This window comes from Orcinus orca, chromosome 11 (assembly GCF_937001465.1).
Source record: "Orcinus orca chromosome 11, mOrcOrc1.1, whole genome shotgun sequence".
Taxonomy (NCBI): domain Eukaryota; kingdom Metazoa; phylum Chordata; class Mammalia; order Artiodactyla; family Delphinidae; genus Orcinus; species Orcinus orca.
The window spans coordinates 22803051-22817220 of NC_064569.1; the positions used below are offsets into that span (position 1 = coordinate 22803051).

General features: G+C 37.1%; 1 protein-coding gene across 2 annotated transcripts in view; it reads left to right on the forward strand.

Annotated features, from left to right (window-relative positions):
* MRPS35 (mitochondrial ribosomal protein S35) overlaps nt 1-11796 on the forward strand; it is a 42528-nt gene extending 30732 nt beyond the window's left edge. For both annotated transcript variants that reach the window (XM_004270893.4, XM_033430192.2), the window contains one exon: nt 10485-11796. In XM_004270893.4, the coding sequence (XP_004270941.1) occupies nt 10485-10754 (270 nt within the window). In that variant the 3' untranslated portion in view covers nt 10755-11796. The remainder of the gene's footprint in view (nt 1-10484) is intronic.
* Nucleotides 11797-14170: the final 2374 nt, after the last annotated feature.

Consider the following 14170-nt stretch of genomic DNA (forward strand, 5'->3'; position numbering starts at 1 on the left):
AAATTTGAATTTTTGGCTGTCTAATTTGGACTTCATGATAGTCTTGTTGCCAGTCAGAAATATATCTAGGTTTGTATTAAAGTGGTTCTGAAAAGTCATGTAACAAAATGGATAATTTTATACTCAGAGTTTATTTTTAAAGGGGACCTTATTTCAAGTATTTCTGATAAAAATGATGAATCCTTTTGCAGAGCCATAATTGCCATTTAGTCTAGTGGTTTATGAGTTCATAGTGATCTTTTGTGTGTGCTCACATACACATAGATTTCCATAAATAATGACATTTATTGTTTTCTCTTCTTAGCATTCATCAATGATTTTGTTCTTGTTTACAAGGTACAGTGATAGGTATCGTTCGGATTATCAAAATGAATGAGCCTCTGTTTTAGGTACCTTTATTCCTAGAGGGATTTGGTGGTTATAATATAGTCTGTTTCACTAGGTAAGGGAGGTTGGAACATAGTGCTGTGAGAGGCGCATACAAGGATTAATTCTCCCTTGAAGCATCATGGAAGTGGTGACTGGTTTTGGAAGATGAGTAGGAGTGTGCAGTAGGTGAAGGACTCTAGGCCTGGTGGGTTTAGAGAGCAGGCAGAAGTTGGTGTGGCCAGGGTACACGACCAACAGGGCAGAGGTAGGAGATGAGACTGAAAAATAATTCAGAGCCAGGCTGTGAACATATTGAACTGATGTAGTAGCATTTTACTAGGTGTGTGAAAAGGCACCTCTTTCAGTGTTTTAGTGTTTATGAAAGAGTAAACCATCCTCATGGCAAATATTAAGTGTGCTTTCATTAAAATGAACTGTTTATTGATCGATGAGCAAATGTTTACTGGTTGCCTCTTATTTGCTTGGTGTTTTTGGATATGGAGATTAATACCTAAGGAGAAAACACTGTCTCTTCTGTTGAGGAACACTAGTAGAAGCAAGTTGGTTTAGTAATAAATATTATAAAAAACGTTATAAAGGTTATATAATTTACTATTTAATTTTTTATTTTTCTCTACTTTTTATTTCTACTTTTTATTTTATTTTCTCTACTATTTATTTCTTGTATATCCTTCAAGGCTTTGATACCCACTCGAACCTCTTTTTTTTAACTGAGATATTATTGACATGTAATATCTTATTTTCAGGTATACAACATAATGATTTTGTGTGTATGTGTGTGTGTGTGTGTATATATATATATAAAACACAAAATGATCACCACAGTATGTCAGCTTAACATCCATTACCACACAAAGTTAATAAAAAAATTTTTTCCTGTGATGACAACTTTTAAGATTTACTCTCTTAGCAACTTTCAAGTATACAATACAGCATTCTTGACTGTAGTCACCAGGCTGTACATTATATCCCCATGACTTACTTGTTTTATAACTGGAAGTTTGTACCTTTTGATCACCTTCACCCATTTTACCCACCTCCCACCCCCAGCCTCTGGCAACCACCAATGGTTCTCTGCTTCTATGAGTTCAGGGTTTTTTTGTTTCTTTTCTGTTCTTTTAGATTCCACACATAAGTGAGATCATAACTGTTTGTCTTTCTCTGTCTGACTTATTTCACTTAGCATAATGCCCTCAGGGTTCATCCCTGTTGTCGCAAATGGCAGAATTTCCTTCTTTTTTTATGGCTGGATGATATTCTACTGCATATATATGCACCACTTACTCTTTATCCATTCATCCATTCATGGACACTTAGGTTGTTTCCATGTCTTGGCTATTATAAATAATGCTTCTGTGAACATGGGGGTGTAGATATCTTTTCGGGCTAGAGTTTTCATTTCCTTCAGATAAATACCCAGAAGTGGAATTGCTAGATCATATGGTAGCTCTATTTTTAGTTTTTTGAGGAACCTCCATACTGTTTTCCATAGTGGCTGCACCACTTCTCATTCCCACCAACAGTGCACAAAGGTTCTCTTTCCACATCCTCACCAACCCTTGTTATTTCTTGTCTTTTTGGTAATAGCCATTCTAATGAGTGTGAGGCGGTATCCTTGTGGTTTTGATTTGCATTTGCCTGATGATTAGTGATGTTAAGCACCTTTTCAGGTGCCTTTTGGCCATCTGAATGTCTTTCTTGGAAAAATGTCTATTCAGCTCCTCTGCCCATTTTTTAATCAGGTTGTGTTTTTTTTTTTTTTTTTTTTGCTATTGGGTTGTATGAGTTCTTTATATATTTTGGATATTAATCCTTTATCAGATATATTTGAGCCTCTTATTCTTTGACTCCTACTTTGCATAGATGGCAAATTATACTGTCTTATTTTCTTGACTACAAAAGTTGCCTTAGTCCATGTTCCATGGGTTGTTTTCCCTGTATGTTTTGTCCTTTTAACTAATCTTGTAAGACTCTCATTAACATGCATCTGATCTTACTGTATTTTGTTCTTCAGAATATCTGGGTCAGTGCTAGGTAACTACATGTTTAATAACATTTAATAATATTAAACTAAATGTTTAATAACAGCTATTGAAACATTGTCTATTCTTTTGGAGATCCAAAAATGGACTTTTGAAGTAGGTTTTCAACTTAAAAAGTAAAGTGACAGAGTAACAAAGAAACTCCCTTTTCAGTAATTTAAAATGTAGCATACTTGTTAGATGTTAGCAATAATTAGCTTACTGGTATAGCTTTTTAATGATCTATTAATAAAATTATTAATAATCAATAATTATGCCCCAATTTTAAGAAATATCTTGGCAGCAGTTTGAGATAATTAATTTTCATGGATGTATGATTTGGGGCTATATGTAGGTCAGGTTTTTCATTTGATTATGTGTTTTTTCAAATATTTAAAGGAAAAGTGTTCTAATGCTATATTATTTTGGAAGTTCTCTACAAACATTTGCTTCTATGAGTTTAATTCATGATGCTAATTTATATTTGACAATGTTAATATGTTAATGGAATCTGTAGGATAATATTGGCTACTCCTAGCAAGATATCATATCCCTTTATAAAATATCCCTTTATAAAATCCTTCAGTGGTTCCCCATTACCTAGCATAAAATCTAAACTACTTAGTATGTCTATTCACAGCAATTTACCACCTTATTACCAGCTACTCAGGAATTGTAGGTTATGTATCCTGTACCATAATGAACATAATGTGTTCTTTCATAACTTTGCATATGCTGTTTTCTTCGCTTATAATCCCTTTTCAAATTGATCAGACTTGCAAATTCATAGGAATCCTTTAATACACCTCAGATGTAACCTGTCTCAGATGTTTCTTCCCATCCTTTTTCCCTTCTCCCTCTGTCAGTTAGCATTCCTTTTATTGCTTTTATGGTAATTGCCTGTATACATGTCTGCCCGGCTCCATTAGACTGTGAGGTCACTGAGGACAGGACTGTGTATTTCATTCATCTTTATATTCCCAGCATCTAGTACAATGTCTGGCATATCAGCATTCAGTAAATTTTTTAAAAACTGATCTGATTTGAATTGAATTCCATGACATGCTCAGTTAAAAATTTAGCTTTGATAACTAAAAGTATTGGCAGTAGCTTTTTAATCCATTATGGATATTTACTTTTTCCTATTTTTTATGATTTTCAAGTAACTTGAATTTTTTTAATCAGTAAAACTGTTTTTCCTCATCTAGCACAATGCCTTGCTTGTAATCATGAGAAGTGGAATATTACTGTGATTCATGTTCTAGGCAAAGGGAGTTATAAATAAGATGGTAGAAGGTGACACATTTGTGTATTTAGTGGAACAGATACTTCTTTGCTTTCTATTAGATTGGAGTTCACTGACCACTGCATGAAGTAGCTATTGTGTTTTTCTTTGTATTGAATTCATGCTTACAAGGAGAAAAAAGATGATAGGGTCAAATTAAGTTATTCTTTTGTTCTTTTTTCCGTGTTTCTGTGTTCCTTGGAACACATTCTACCACTAAGAAGCAGTATGATTTGGGGCAGATTATTTAATTGCTCTGGGCTTCAATTTCCTGATTTGAAAACAGGTAGTAATAGTACTGCCTCATAGGGTTGTTATGAAAGTTAAATGAATTAATATATGTAAGGTGCTTACTCATCCCATGCCACTTTCCTCACCTTGGCCTTCATTCAGGCCTGAATGTCCTTAGCTCGTTCCTGCCTCCAGCCTTTATGGATGCTCTTCCTCTACTGGGATCACAGTCTTCATCTGCCCGGTTCCTCCTCAACTCTAGGTTTCCTACTAGATTGGCAGTTCTAGGGCAAGACAGTGCCTGGGACAGTAGTTGTGTAACAAATATGTACTGAGTGAACGAATGAGTGAGTAAATAATTGAGCCAGCTGCGGAGAAAAGAGAACAGGATCATGTGGAATGGAAGGCTCCTTCCTCTAGGGCTGTAGTCAGAGCAGGTTCTCTCATGGTAGGCAGGGAAGAAAAGAGACTGTATATATGTATATTTATTGTGTACATACATAAGTTAAATGGTGAAATTGTAAATGTTTAATAGTTAAGTTATTAAAATTGAAGTCTACAAACTAATCAAACTGCCTGAATGGTGATCAGTTTGAGCTTACATTGGTATTTTTAATTGCCCCCCCAGTAATTTGAATATGTTATTGTTAATGCTTTAAAATTAATACATGTCAACTACAGTACAAAAAAAGAAACTCTTAAGCAATTGCCCACTTCAATCCTGGGTGTAATTTCAGAAGCTATAAAAATTTGGCAGTGAATTACAAGTCAGGGTACGAAATTATAAATGAAATGTAATCATAGCTGTGCTTTTTAAAAAAATGAATTTAGAAGGACACACAGCAAATATCACAATTATTGATTAATTTTATTTTCTTCAAATGTCTCAAGTGTCTGGTAATTGTTTATTGCATGCCAGACATTGTATGTAAAAGACCCATAGAAGCTCCAATTGATGTCATCCATCAGAAAGAATTTCCTCTTTTTTCTCTTGGGCAGAGAGGGTCAGGGGCTTATCTTTTTTTTTTTTTTTTTTTTTTATTATTTGCGGTACGCGGGCCTCTCACTGTTGTGGCCTCTCCCGTTGCGGAGCACAGGCTCCGGACGCGCAGGCTCAGCGGCCATGGCTCACGGGCCCAGCCGCTCCGCGGCATGTGGGATCTTCCCGGACGGGGGCACGAACCTGCGTCCCCTGCATCGGCAGGCGGACTCTCAACCACTGCGCCACCAGGGAAGCCCCAGGGGCTTATCTTTTTAATGCAATCAGAATTGAGCTGGAGGAGGGCTGGGTTACAGTTTTTTAAGATTTAGTTCACCTTTGTCTCTTCTCAGGCATTTTGATTGGGAACTTGGTGAGTCCGCTTCCACATCTCAAAGTCTGCTTAAGAGTCACTTGTGCTCTTCAGAAGTTTTGAGCCTAACTTGTTAACTTCTAGCCCTTCAGCAGAATCTGGAAGATGTCTTGAGAGGGAGATTGGTTGTGTGAAATAGGACTTCCTCCCTCTAGTAGGACCTTGTCTCCTAAACACTATGAGATTATAGGAGATTTGCTCTTCAGAAGCTTGATTCAGCCTCCCCAGCTTCCCATAAGTAGCCCTGGAGCTAAAACCAGTCATGTTTGGGGCTCTTCAATTCCAATCTGTCATACAAGCCCTGGGTAACAGCTCAAACCTTGCTCATTTCTCTTTTCCCGAGTAGAGTTCTTCTGTGTGGGCCAAGGGCCAGTCTGATACAGAATTGGAAAATGGACTCAGGGAAGAAAATGGCTAGGGATTTTCAGAAGGATGCTCCCCATATGCTTGCAGCCTGGAATTCACATTGATCTAGTCCAAATTGATTCTAAAACTCTCTGGTGGGACTTCCCTGGTGGTGCAGTGGTTAAGAATCCACCTGCCAATGCAGGGGACACGGGTTCGAGCCCTGGTCTGGGAAGATCCCACATGCCGTGGAGCAGCTAAGCCCGTGCGTCACAACTACTGAGCCTGCGTGCCACAACTACTGAAACCCGGGTGCCTAGAGCCCATGCTCCACAACAAGAGAAGCCACCACAATGAGAAGCCTGTGCACTGCAACGAAGAGTAGCCCCTACTCACCACAACTAGAGAAAGCCCCCGCACAGCAACGAAGACCCAACACAACCAAAAATAAATAATAAATAAATAAATAAATTAAATAAAATAAAATTTTTTAAAAATTAAAAAAATAAAACTCTCTGGTATATTGATTACCTGGCTTTTTTCCAGTTGTAGCCAAAGCAGAGGCATCCTGTGACCTGTTACATCCTATTTGAAAGTGGAAATCTTAATGTAAAATTAAAAGAAAGAAATTTGGAGTTTTTTTCCCTCAAGGATTTTATATTTATACCTCTTATATGAAAAATATCCTCAAGTAACAAGCATTATATACAGTGTTATTACCTTTTTATCATTACTAGAAGATGATTTTGGAATTGCTTGTTTTTCTTCATTTTCAGGATATTTTATTAAGGAGACATTTTACAAAGGTTCAGTAACAGAAACAAGTGAGGGTGCAGTTCTCAGGGGTGGTGAGAGTGGGGTGCCATCACACCGCATATCTGAAGGGGCAGGGGAGGGAGGAGCTGCAGAACCGGAGAGAGAGCTGTATGGATGGGCCACCTGACAAGAACTGTGGGGCATCCCCCCCATCAGGGAGAGAGTTGGGAAGGACAACCCTGACCTCACTCTCCATCATTCTCTAGGTGTCTTGCTGGTGCCTCCCATTAGCCATACCGAACCGGGAGCCAGAATTCAAGAGGTCCCTATGAAAGGTCCATTGGGATTGCATCTTAATATATCATTTAAACCAACAGCTCTTCCATTTAGCTCTGTTCTTTCTTCAATGATAAGCCCCATTTGGATGGCAGCCGTCTGTGAAAACTTATATATTAATGACTATAAAAGATTTCCCTCAAAAGATAAATATAGTGCTAACAATTAATCTTTATTTTTCCTGCTTGAAAAACAGAAATTCTAAAGATCTTTTTTATTGATACATGTAACATAGGACTTCAAAAAAGTAGCTTTCTTTTTCTTGAGACAGGTCTTTATAAGAGGTAAATTCTCTGTGTGTGTGTTTTTGTGTTTTCTACATTTGCTTAGACATAAAAAGCCTTCACCCAAAGGAGACTGCTGGAAAACTGGAGATAATTCAGTTATTTTTAAGAACACGCTATTAACTGAGAAAATTAAATCTAATCAGTGATAACATTTATCAAGAAGTAATAAGCATGAAAAATATTACCTTTCTATCAGTGATAAAGACCTTTTGTTTCTGTATTTTTTTAATCTACATTTGATAAATATCAGTCATATGATTTTGTGAGTGGGAATAATGATGGCAAAACATTGGGACACTTCTTGTGTTTATATTTACCTTTAAAGTTTCACTTTATTGCTTGATGGTGGTAGTGGCGCCCTTGACATGGGAACATAGATTTTGGAGGTGTGCCAGCAAGGGTTTGAATCCTACTCTTATTTATTCTTCTTCTTAATAAGTTGTAATATTAGTAGTAAATGGTTATTTAGTGTTTATTATGAGCCAGGTACTCTGAAGTATGTAGCTATTCCTTCTTTTAATCCTCAGAACAGTTCTGGGGAGTCAGTTCTTATAGAAATGCAAGCCTATCACAGTAGTAAGTGATGAAGGTAGGATTTAAACTCAGTTCTGTAAAACCCCAAAGCCCATGGTAAATACTGTGCCGTACCCCTCCCTGTGTGACCTTGAGGGAATCACAGATATAAAGCCCTCTACCTGTAATTCTGAAATGAAAAAAGCTTTGGAAATTGCTAGTCTTTTCATAACTTATTTGGTGGCAAAATGAACTCTGAATGGATGAGAAGCTATTTATAGCCTTTGTTAATCCCATTTAGTGTGACTATTCATACATGTTGCTAGAAAAGTAGTAATATATTTGATTAGGGGGTGCTGCCATAGACCTCCTCTGGAGATGTTACAAAATTTACTGTGTGCGTGCTGCGTTAACTTTACAAGTTAAAATACAAAAATTCTGAAATCTGAAACATTCCCAGGTGACTGTGCCCCTTTATTTAACTTCTGTAATACTTAGTTTTCTTATCTGTAGAGATGTCAAGATCTAACCCAGTATGTCTTAATGTGAATTATATTAAATAATTAATATATACGTGTAAGTATTAAAGTACCTGGTATATAGTAAGTATTCAGTTTGGGAGATTGTTACTATTATTATCTTGGAATTTATATTTAGTTGTGCAGAGTTTGGATCCTAAAGCTAGAATATGTAGAAAACTAGAGTTTTGTTTGGCTTGTTGCTGAAGCCCAGCACTGCATTGTATCTGTACAGGATTGGTAGGAAGCCATGCCCTTCACAGAATATGTGACTTTCCCTTACCAAAGACTATTTAGAACAGCAGTAAGTATAAATGTGCATTATCCTGTAGTTTAGGATTTCCTAACCTTTTTCATGTCACTGCACACACACAAATTCTCTGCTGAGATAAATAAAGGAGGGAGGATGCTTGTGGCTGCCCCTGCTGCACCAGGCTCACGTGGCACCTGGGTGCTCAGGGAATCAATATCATGGCATACCTATGAACACACCTTGGCAAACCAATGTAGAATTGTATATGTCAAATATAAGGGGAAGATAAAAAATGTTGAAAATTGTTAGTGGATTTACTTTGGTTATCTCCTCTGATTAAGCATCTATTTCAAGTCAGTTAAAATCTAGAAACACCTAGGTGAAACATAATTTTTTAAACAGTTAGGTCTCTTAATTCTTGTCTAACAGTTCAGAATGAGATGGAGTGACTGTTTTACTTAATGCTTTATAAAATGTGTTGACCTCTTAAGTTTATTTCACTTGTAAGTTAGAATTATGAAGAAACTATGACATTGTCTTGAACATTTAAAGCATTGGCAGGAGTAGATAGGCCGGTGATATATTTAATTTCAGACATTTTTTTTTAAGGGGCTGACATTTATTCCTTCCTCATATATTACAGTAAGAATTAGGTATGGTGGGGTAATTTTGTCAGTTATTTTTTTAAATGTACAAATTCAGAGTTTGGCTGTTAGGAGTTATTTGCAACAGGGCTCTGGGGGCGGGGCATAACAGGAAGTTATTTCATATTATCCCTGACCCCCTGCCAAGCGAAAGCCTCCCTACCGGCTAAAAAGAGGGTGCAGAGCAGATTCTCAACCAGATACGATGTTTCTAGAATGTAAGTTGGAACATTGTCCTCCGCCATAAATTCAGTATAGGGAGGTGGGGCAGACGTAGGGGAGCTGCGAGTACAGAGACCCCACTTTGCCTCAGGAATCTGGGATCTGAGGAAACACCCTACATCAGTTTGTTTCTCTTAAAGGAAAGCACACACAGTTTAAAGGATTAAAGGAGGGTTTCTTCTTCTTGTGGGTCTCTGTGGGGGAGGAGCTCCTTTCCTGGGCTTCAGTGATCCGAATGGGGTTTGCTGAGTCGGTGGCCTCCGCAGTGGCTTGTTTGCCTTTGGTGGGGATCCTCTTTATCCTTTGAGGGACAAATTTCTAGTGCTTTTCTATTTTCGTGGGCTTTTGGAGCGGGAGTGGGGATGGGAGGGTGGCATGGCTGGAGACTGTTTGCCTCCTTCTTGGTGCTCACTTGGCTCTGAGGAGCCTTGGAGCTCTGTCTGCTCAAGCTGTGGTCTGTTTCAAGAGGAGTTTTCAGAGTTAAAATATTATTTCTGACAGCCTTACAAATCTGTCTCACTTTTAATACTTTAAAAACTTTATAATTTAGAAGGGTTTACCACCTTCCAAAGTTGTAAGACTAGTGGATCATTCCATAATAGCCTGTGGCTCAGAATATTGTTATGTGTTAATTTGGAAAGAATGTGGCTGCTATTCAGCATGTCTCTGAACCAGGGCATATTACATATTAGCTGTGTTGCTTGATTTTTTTCAGAGTGTTACATCTTCATTTAAATCATAAATCTGAATTATATTAATCTAAAACCTACCAGTGTTCCCTAAAATAACATGGTAATAATTTTTGTAAGAAAAAGTAAGTAGTAATGAAAATTGTTTCCATTATAGGAACAGAAAATAAAGATAATAAGACAAAATTCCAGAATTTATCAAGTCATTATGACTAAAACTCACATAAACTTTATATTTTAAATTTATTGTAATAATTGGTCTTCCCTGTCATTCCCAGAGGCATGTTACAAAGGTAAATACAGTCTCCTTTCAACTCTCATATTTGGAACCTCAGAAGTTTGAAATGTTTGATGAGTTAGAGTTTAGGGACTGGAAAGTTGCAGGGAGTGAGTTTTCTACATCTTTTGGGAAGCAGTATTGCTTTGTAAGTGCAATTTGCAGGGCAGATAAAGTGTAAATTATGTGGGTAGAATTAGTGAGTGGTAACGAGGTGCTCATGTGACAGAGTGTGCAGCCCAAAGCTGCTGGTGCAGGTGGACAGCAGTGCTGGATAAGGGAGGTCAGGTAAGGTGTACACACAGAGTGTGGACCAGACTTCGAGTCATAATTTTCAGAACTCAGAACTTGTTTTTTCCTTTCAGAAAGCTGAAGAATGGGAGAAAAAGAAGACTGAAGCAGACATGGAAGAGTATGTATGGAAAGATAGCTCCTCAGAAAAAAACATCCTGGAAACCCTTCTCCAAATTAAAGCTGCTGAGAAAGATCTGGAATTAAGTAAAGAAGAGCTCCTTGGTACTGAAGAAGTTGAAGAGTACAGAAAGTCTGTTGTTAGTCTTAAGAATGAGGGGGACAATGAAAATACCCTTTCTCAGTACAAAGAATCAGTGAAGAGACTATTAAATTTGACATGAATTATATAGAAAAATGGCCTTGATTTATTAATTTTATGATATATATGTAATCCTTATCTAATTTGATATACAGTTGAAGATGTTAAAAAACATTGTTTTATTACATCAGAGTTAAAATTATTCCTTTCATCCTAATGTGTAAAGGCAGTATTCAGAAGTTTTCTTACTTATGCACTGGGGCAATCAGACTAATTCTATCTCTGTGATTTCTTCTGATTCTAAAGTGTTTGGATTTTATTTCTACCATAACAACTTTAGTATTCATATATATACAATGTTGTTGTTTTGTCACCTGCTCCATTTCTTTCCCTACAGATTAGTACTTTTTGGTTGCTTTTGAATAATGATTTTGGTTATTTGGGAAGCTAGGCCCAGAACCCAGTCCCCTGACTGAAGTTCAGTGTTTTGTCTACATAACTGCTATCTGCCTAGTGAGTTTTTGCACATGCTGATTCTGATTAGAAGCAGGTCCTTAGCAGTATTTTCTAACCTAAAAGTTTGTTCCATTCCTCTATTTGGGGGTCACTTTATGTTGATTCAATTCTGTTTAACATCCTGGTTTCCATTTTCTTTGGCGCATTTCTCCAAGCCTAAGCTTGCAGAAAAGTGGAAATGGAGATTAGCTGGTATTCATCTCTCTGGATGCCCCAGCTAGAACTTCCACAGCTCAGGAAAGAGATGAGGTAAAAAGACCTTGAATTTAATTGGCGTAAATGACAAAATAACTGCCCTAAGAAACATTTCATTCAATTTAGCTGTCAATTCAGTACTTTTAAGTATATCTGTAAGTCATTTCTTACCACTTAAAGTTGTCGACAAGTGATTAATTTAAAATTGAAATAAAGGAATTATGGAGGCTGTTATTTGCCTAAAACTTATTTTGCTTGACAGAATTTGAGAACATAAAATGCCAAAATGAATTTCAGAACAATTGCTCAAAAGATTTATATAAATTGAAGATATGATTTAGTATTAGCAAGGCCAAGAGTCCGTAGGTTATAAAGGACAACAATAGGGCCTTGAGTTCCATCCATTCCACTGGTTATTCCACTAGCGAATAAAAAAGTAGATACAACTGAATTTCTAGATCAGGTTTAAAGCATACATAAGTGTATTGAAGTGTTACATTTCTTAGAGAGTCAGAGTTGAGGAAAACTCAGGTGTGGAAACAGGATTGAAGAAGGACACATTTGAAAACAGTAGAAGCTGAGGAGAGGTTGTCGTTTGGGAACATGTAAAGAGGTGGTAGATTAGGGTCCTCAGTCCTGTAGTAATAATACAGTGAAGATGGAAGCAGATGGAGTAATGATATGTAATAAAGAATTTGACCTTGCTCAAAGAGAATCTGGCCTCTCCCGTCAGCTTCTGGGAAGTAATCTGTCATACCTCATAGAAGTGTCTTTGGTTAGGGCAGGAGTCAGTCACAATGGATTTTAGGTGGGGCTCGCTACACCTGATAGTCTTAGGCATGCCAGGAAAACCAACCATGTGTTTAGGGTTGGGGAGCTTTGAGTTTCTTGGTAAGTCCACCCAGCAGCTGAGATCAACTGCCCAGGTAATTGATCAGTCATACCAATGTAATGGAGCCTCAATAAACATTTAGAACACTGAGGCTCCGGTAGGTTTCCCTGGTTGGCGATACTCTAGACATACTGTCACACACTGGTACTGGGAGAGTAACGCATCCTTCTTCCACGGGGAGAGGACACCAAAACCTGTGAGTTCGGAACACTCCTGAACTTCATCCTTGGTGCTTCTTCCCTTGGCTGATTTTAATCTGTATCTTTTCCCTGTAATAAACCGTAACTGTGAGTATAATAGCTTTCATTGGGTTCTGTGAATTCCTCTAGTGAATTATTGAACCCGAGAGTGGTTTGGGGACTCCCCATCCCCCGAACTTATAGTTGGTGTCACAAGTAAGGGTGGTCTTGTAGAAGACTGTGCCCTTTTAACCTTTGCAGTTTGGCTAACTCCGAGCAAAGACTTGAAGACTCTAAGGCTGTGGCATTGACACCTAATGGCAAAATCTTAGAGCTGTAAGATTAATACAAAACTGCCTCAAAAGGGTAACCGTTGCTGTCATTGTAATGTTAGCAATAATTAAACAGCATTTTTTGTCATTATTTAGACTCTTGTCCTTAAGCTCTAATTGATCTAATGTATACAATGAACATCATATTCATCCTTACAATGAGGATTCTAGGGGACACTTTTTGCTGTACTGATGATATGCGATCACTTCTGACTTCAGACTCTTAAATTTCATAGCTCAGAAGGTGCTTAAACACATAGGCAACTAAGAAATAGAACAAACCTGTTTTCTTAATTGTAAGGAGCTTTAGTTTTTTTCTTTGCATATTTTCTTTCCAAAATTGGTAAATGTGTCATAATACTGGACTATTACAGATTTTTTTCCCCAAAGGTCTGGCTGTTTCAGTGCTGGAAAAATTTCGATATCATGGTTATTTCCTAAATGGTGGTAACAACCTTAGCCTTAGTTGTTGACTAGGCCCTGTGATCTTTGTTTCTTAATGTTTTAAATTCTATTCAGAAGTTCTCTTTGGTCCCTTTGGCTTCCAATAAGGACATGGTTTCTAGGCCCAGTCGTTTTTGTCTTGGCTCACCTCTACAGGTGACGTTTTTGTCTTGGCTCACCTCTACAGGTCACCTCTACAGTCTAAGTTTACTCAGTTTATCTGATGGTCAAAGGTAGGGGCTGAAGAAGAGAAGGAGTGTGTTTGTTTTCTTACAAATGTAAAGATGTTTTTCCCAAATTATGGTCATTTCTATAAAACAGTTATCAATTTTAGGGAACAAATAAAATTCTGAGAAATCTCAAGGAAGAAAAAACTTTTTTTGGTAGCCCTAGTTGGAAAACCTTCAGTTTGTATATATTTGAAAGAAAATTAAATAACCTTTTAAAAGAATGTCTATACAAATAATTTTTAAAGACAGCTTCCTGAATAACTTAAATATTTTAAGGTAATTTAAATCTTGATATCCCCCCCAAATTGCCTGAGTTTTTTTCCCTAATGTATTAAGAAAGAAATTGATAACATTTATGATATGTAATATGAATAGCAAATTAATGTAAATCGATTATATTTTAAAAATTCAGACTTATTTGTGGTTAATATTCTGAGGGAAGAGTGCTATTTTATTAATCTTATAATAGGATTTCCTCTTTATTCATTATGCTTAAATGGCTGTCTTTCAATGTCCTCACATTAAAAAATATTTCAGAGATGAGATTAAGGGCCTAAAGTTTAAGATCATTAGAGACTTGAATTACAGTTTTCTACACTTTAGAGTCAGAGTATAAGATTTAGGGGTGAATCTGGTGTAAGTGGACAGAGCTTGAAATACCTAGAGCTAATATTTGCACCTGGGAAAACAACTTATACAACTGAGGGACA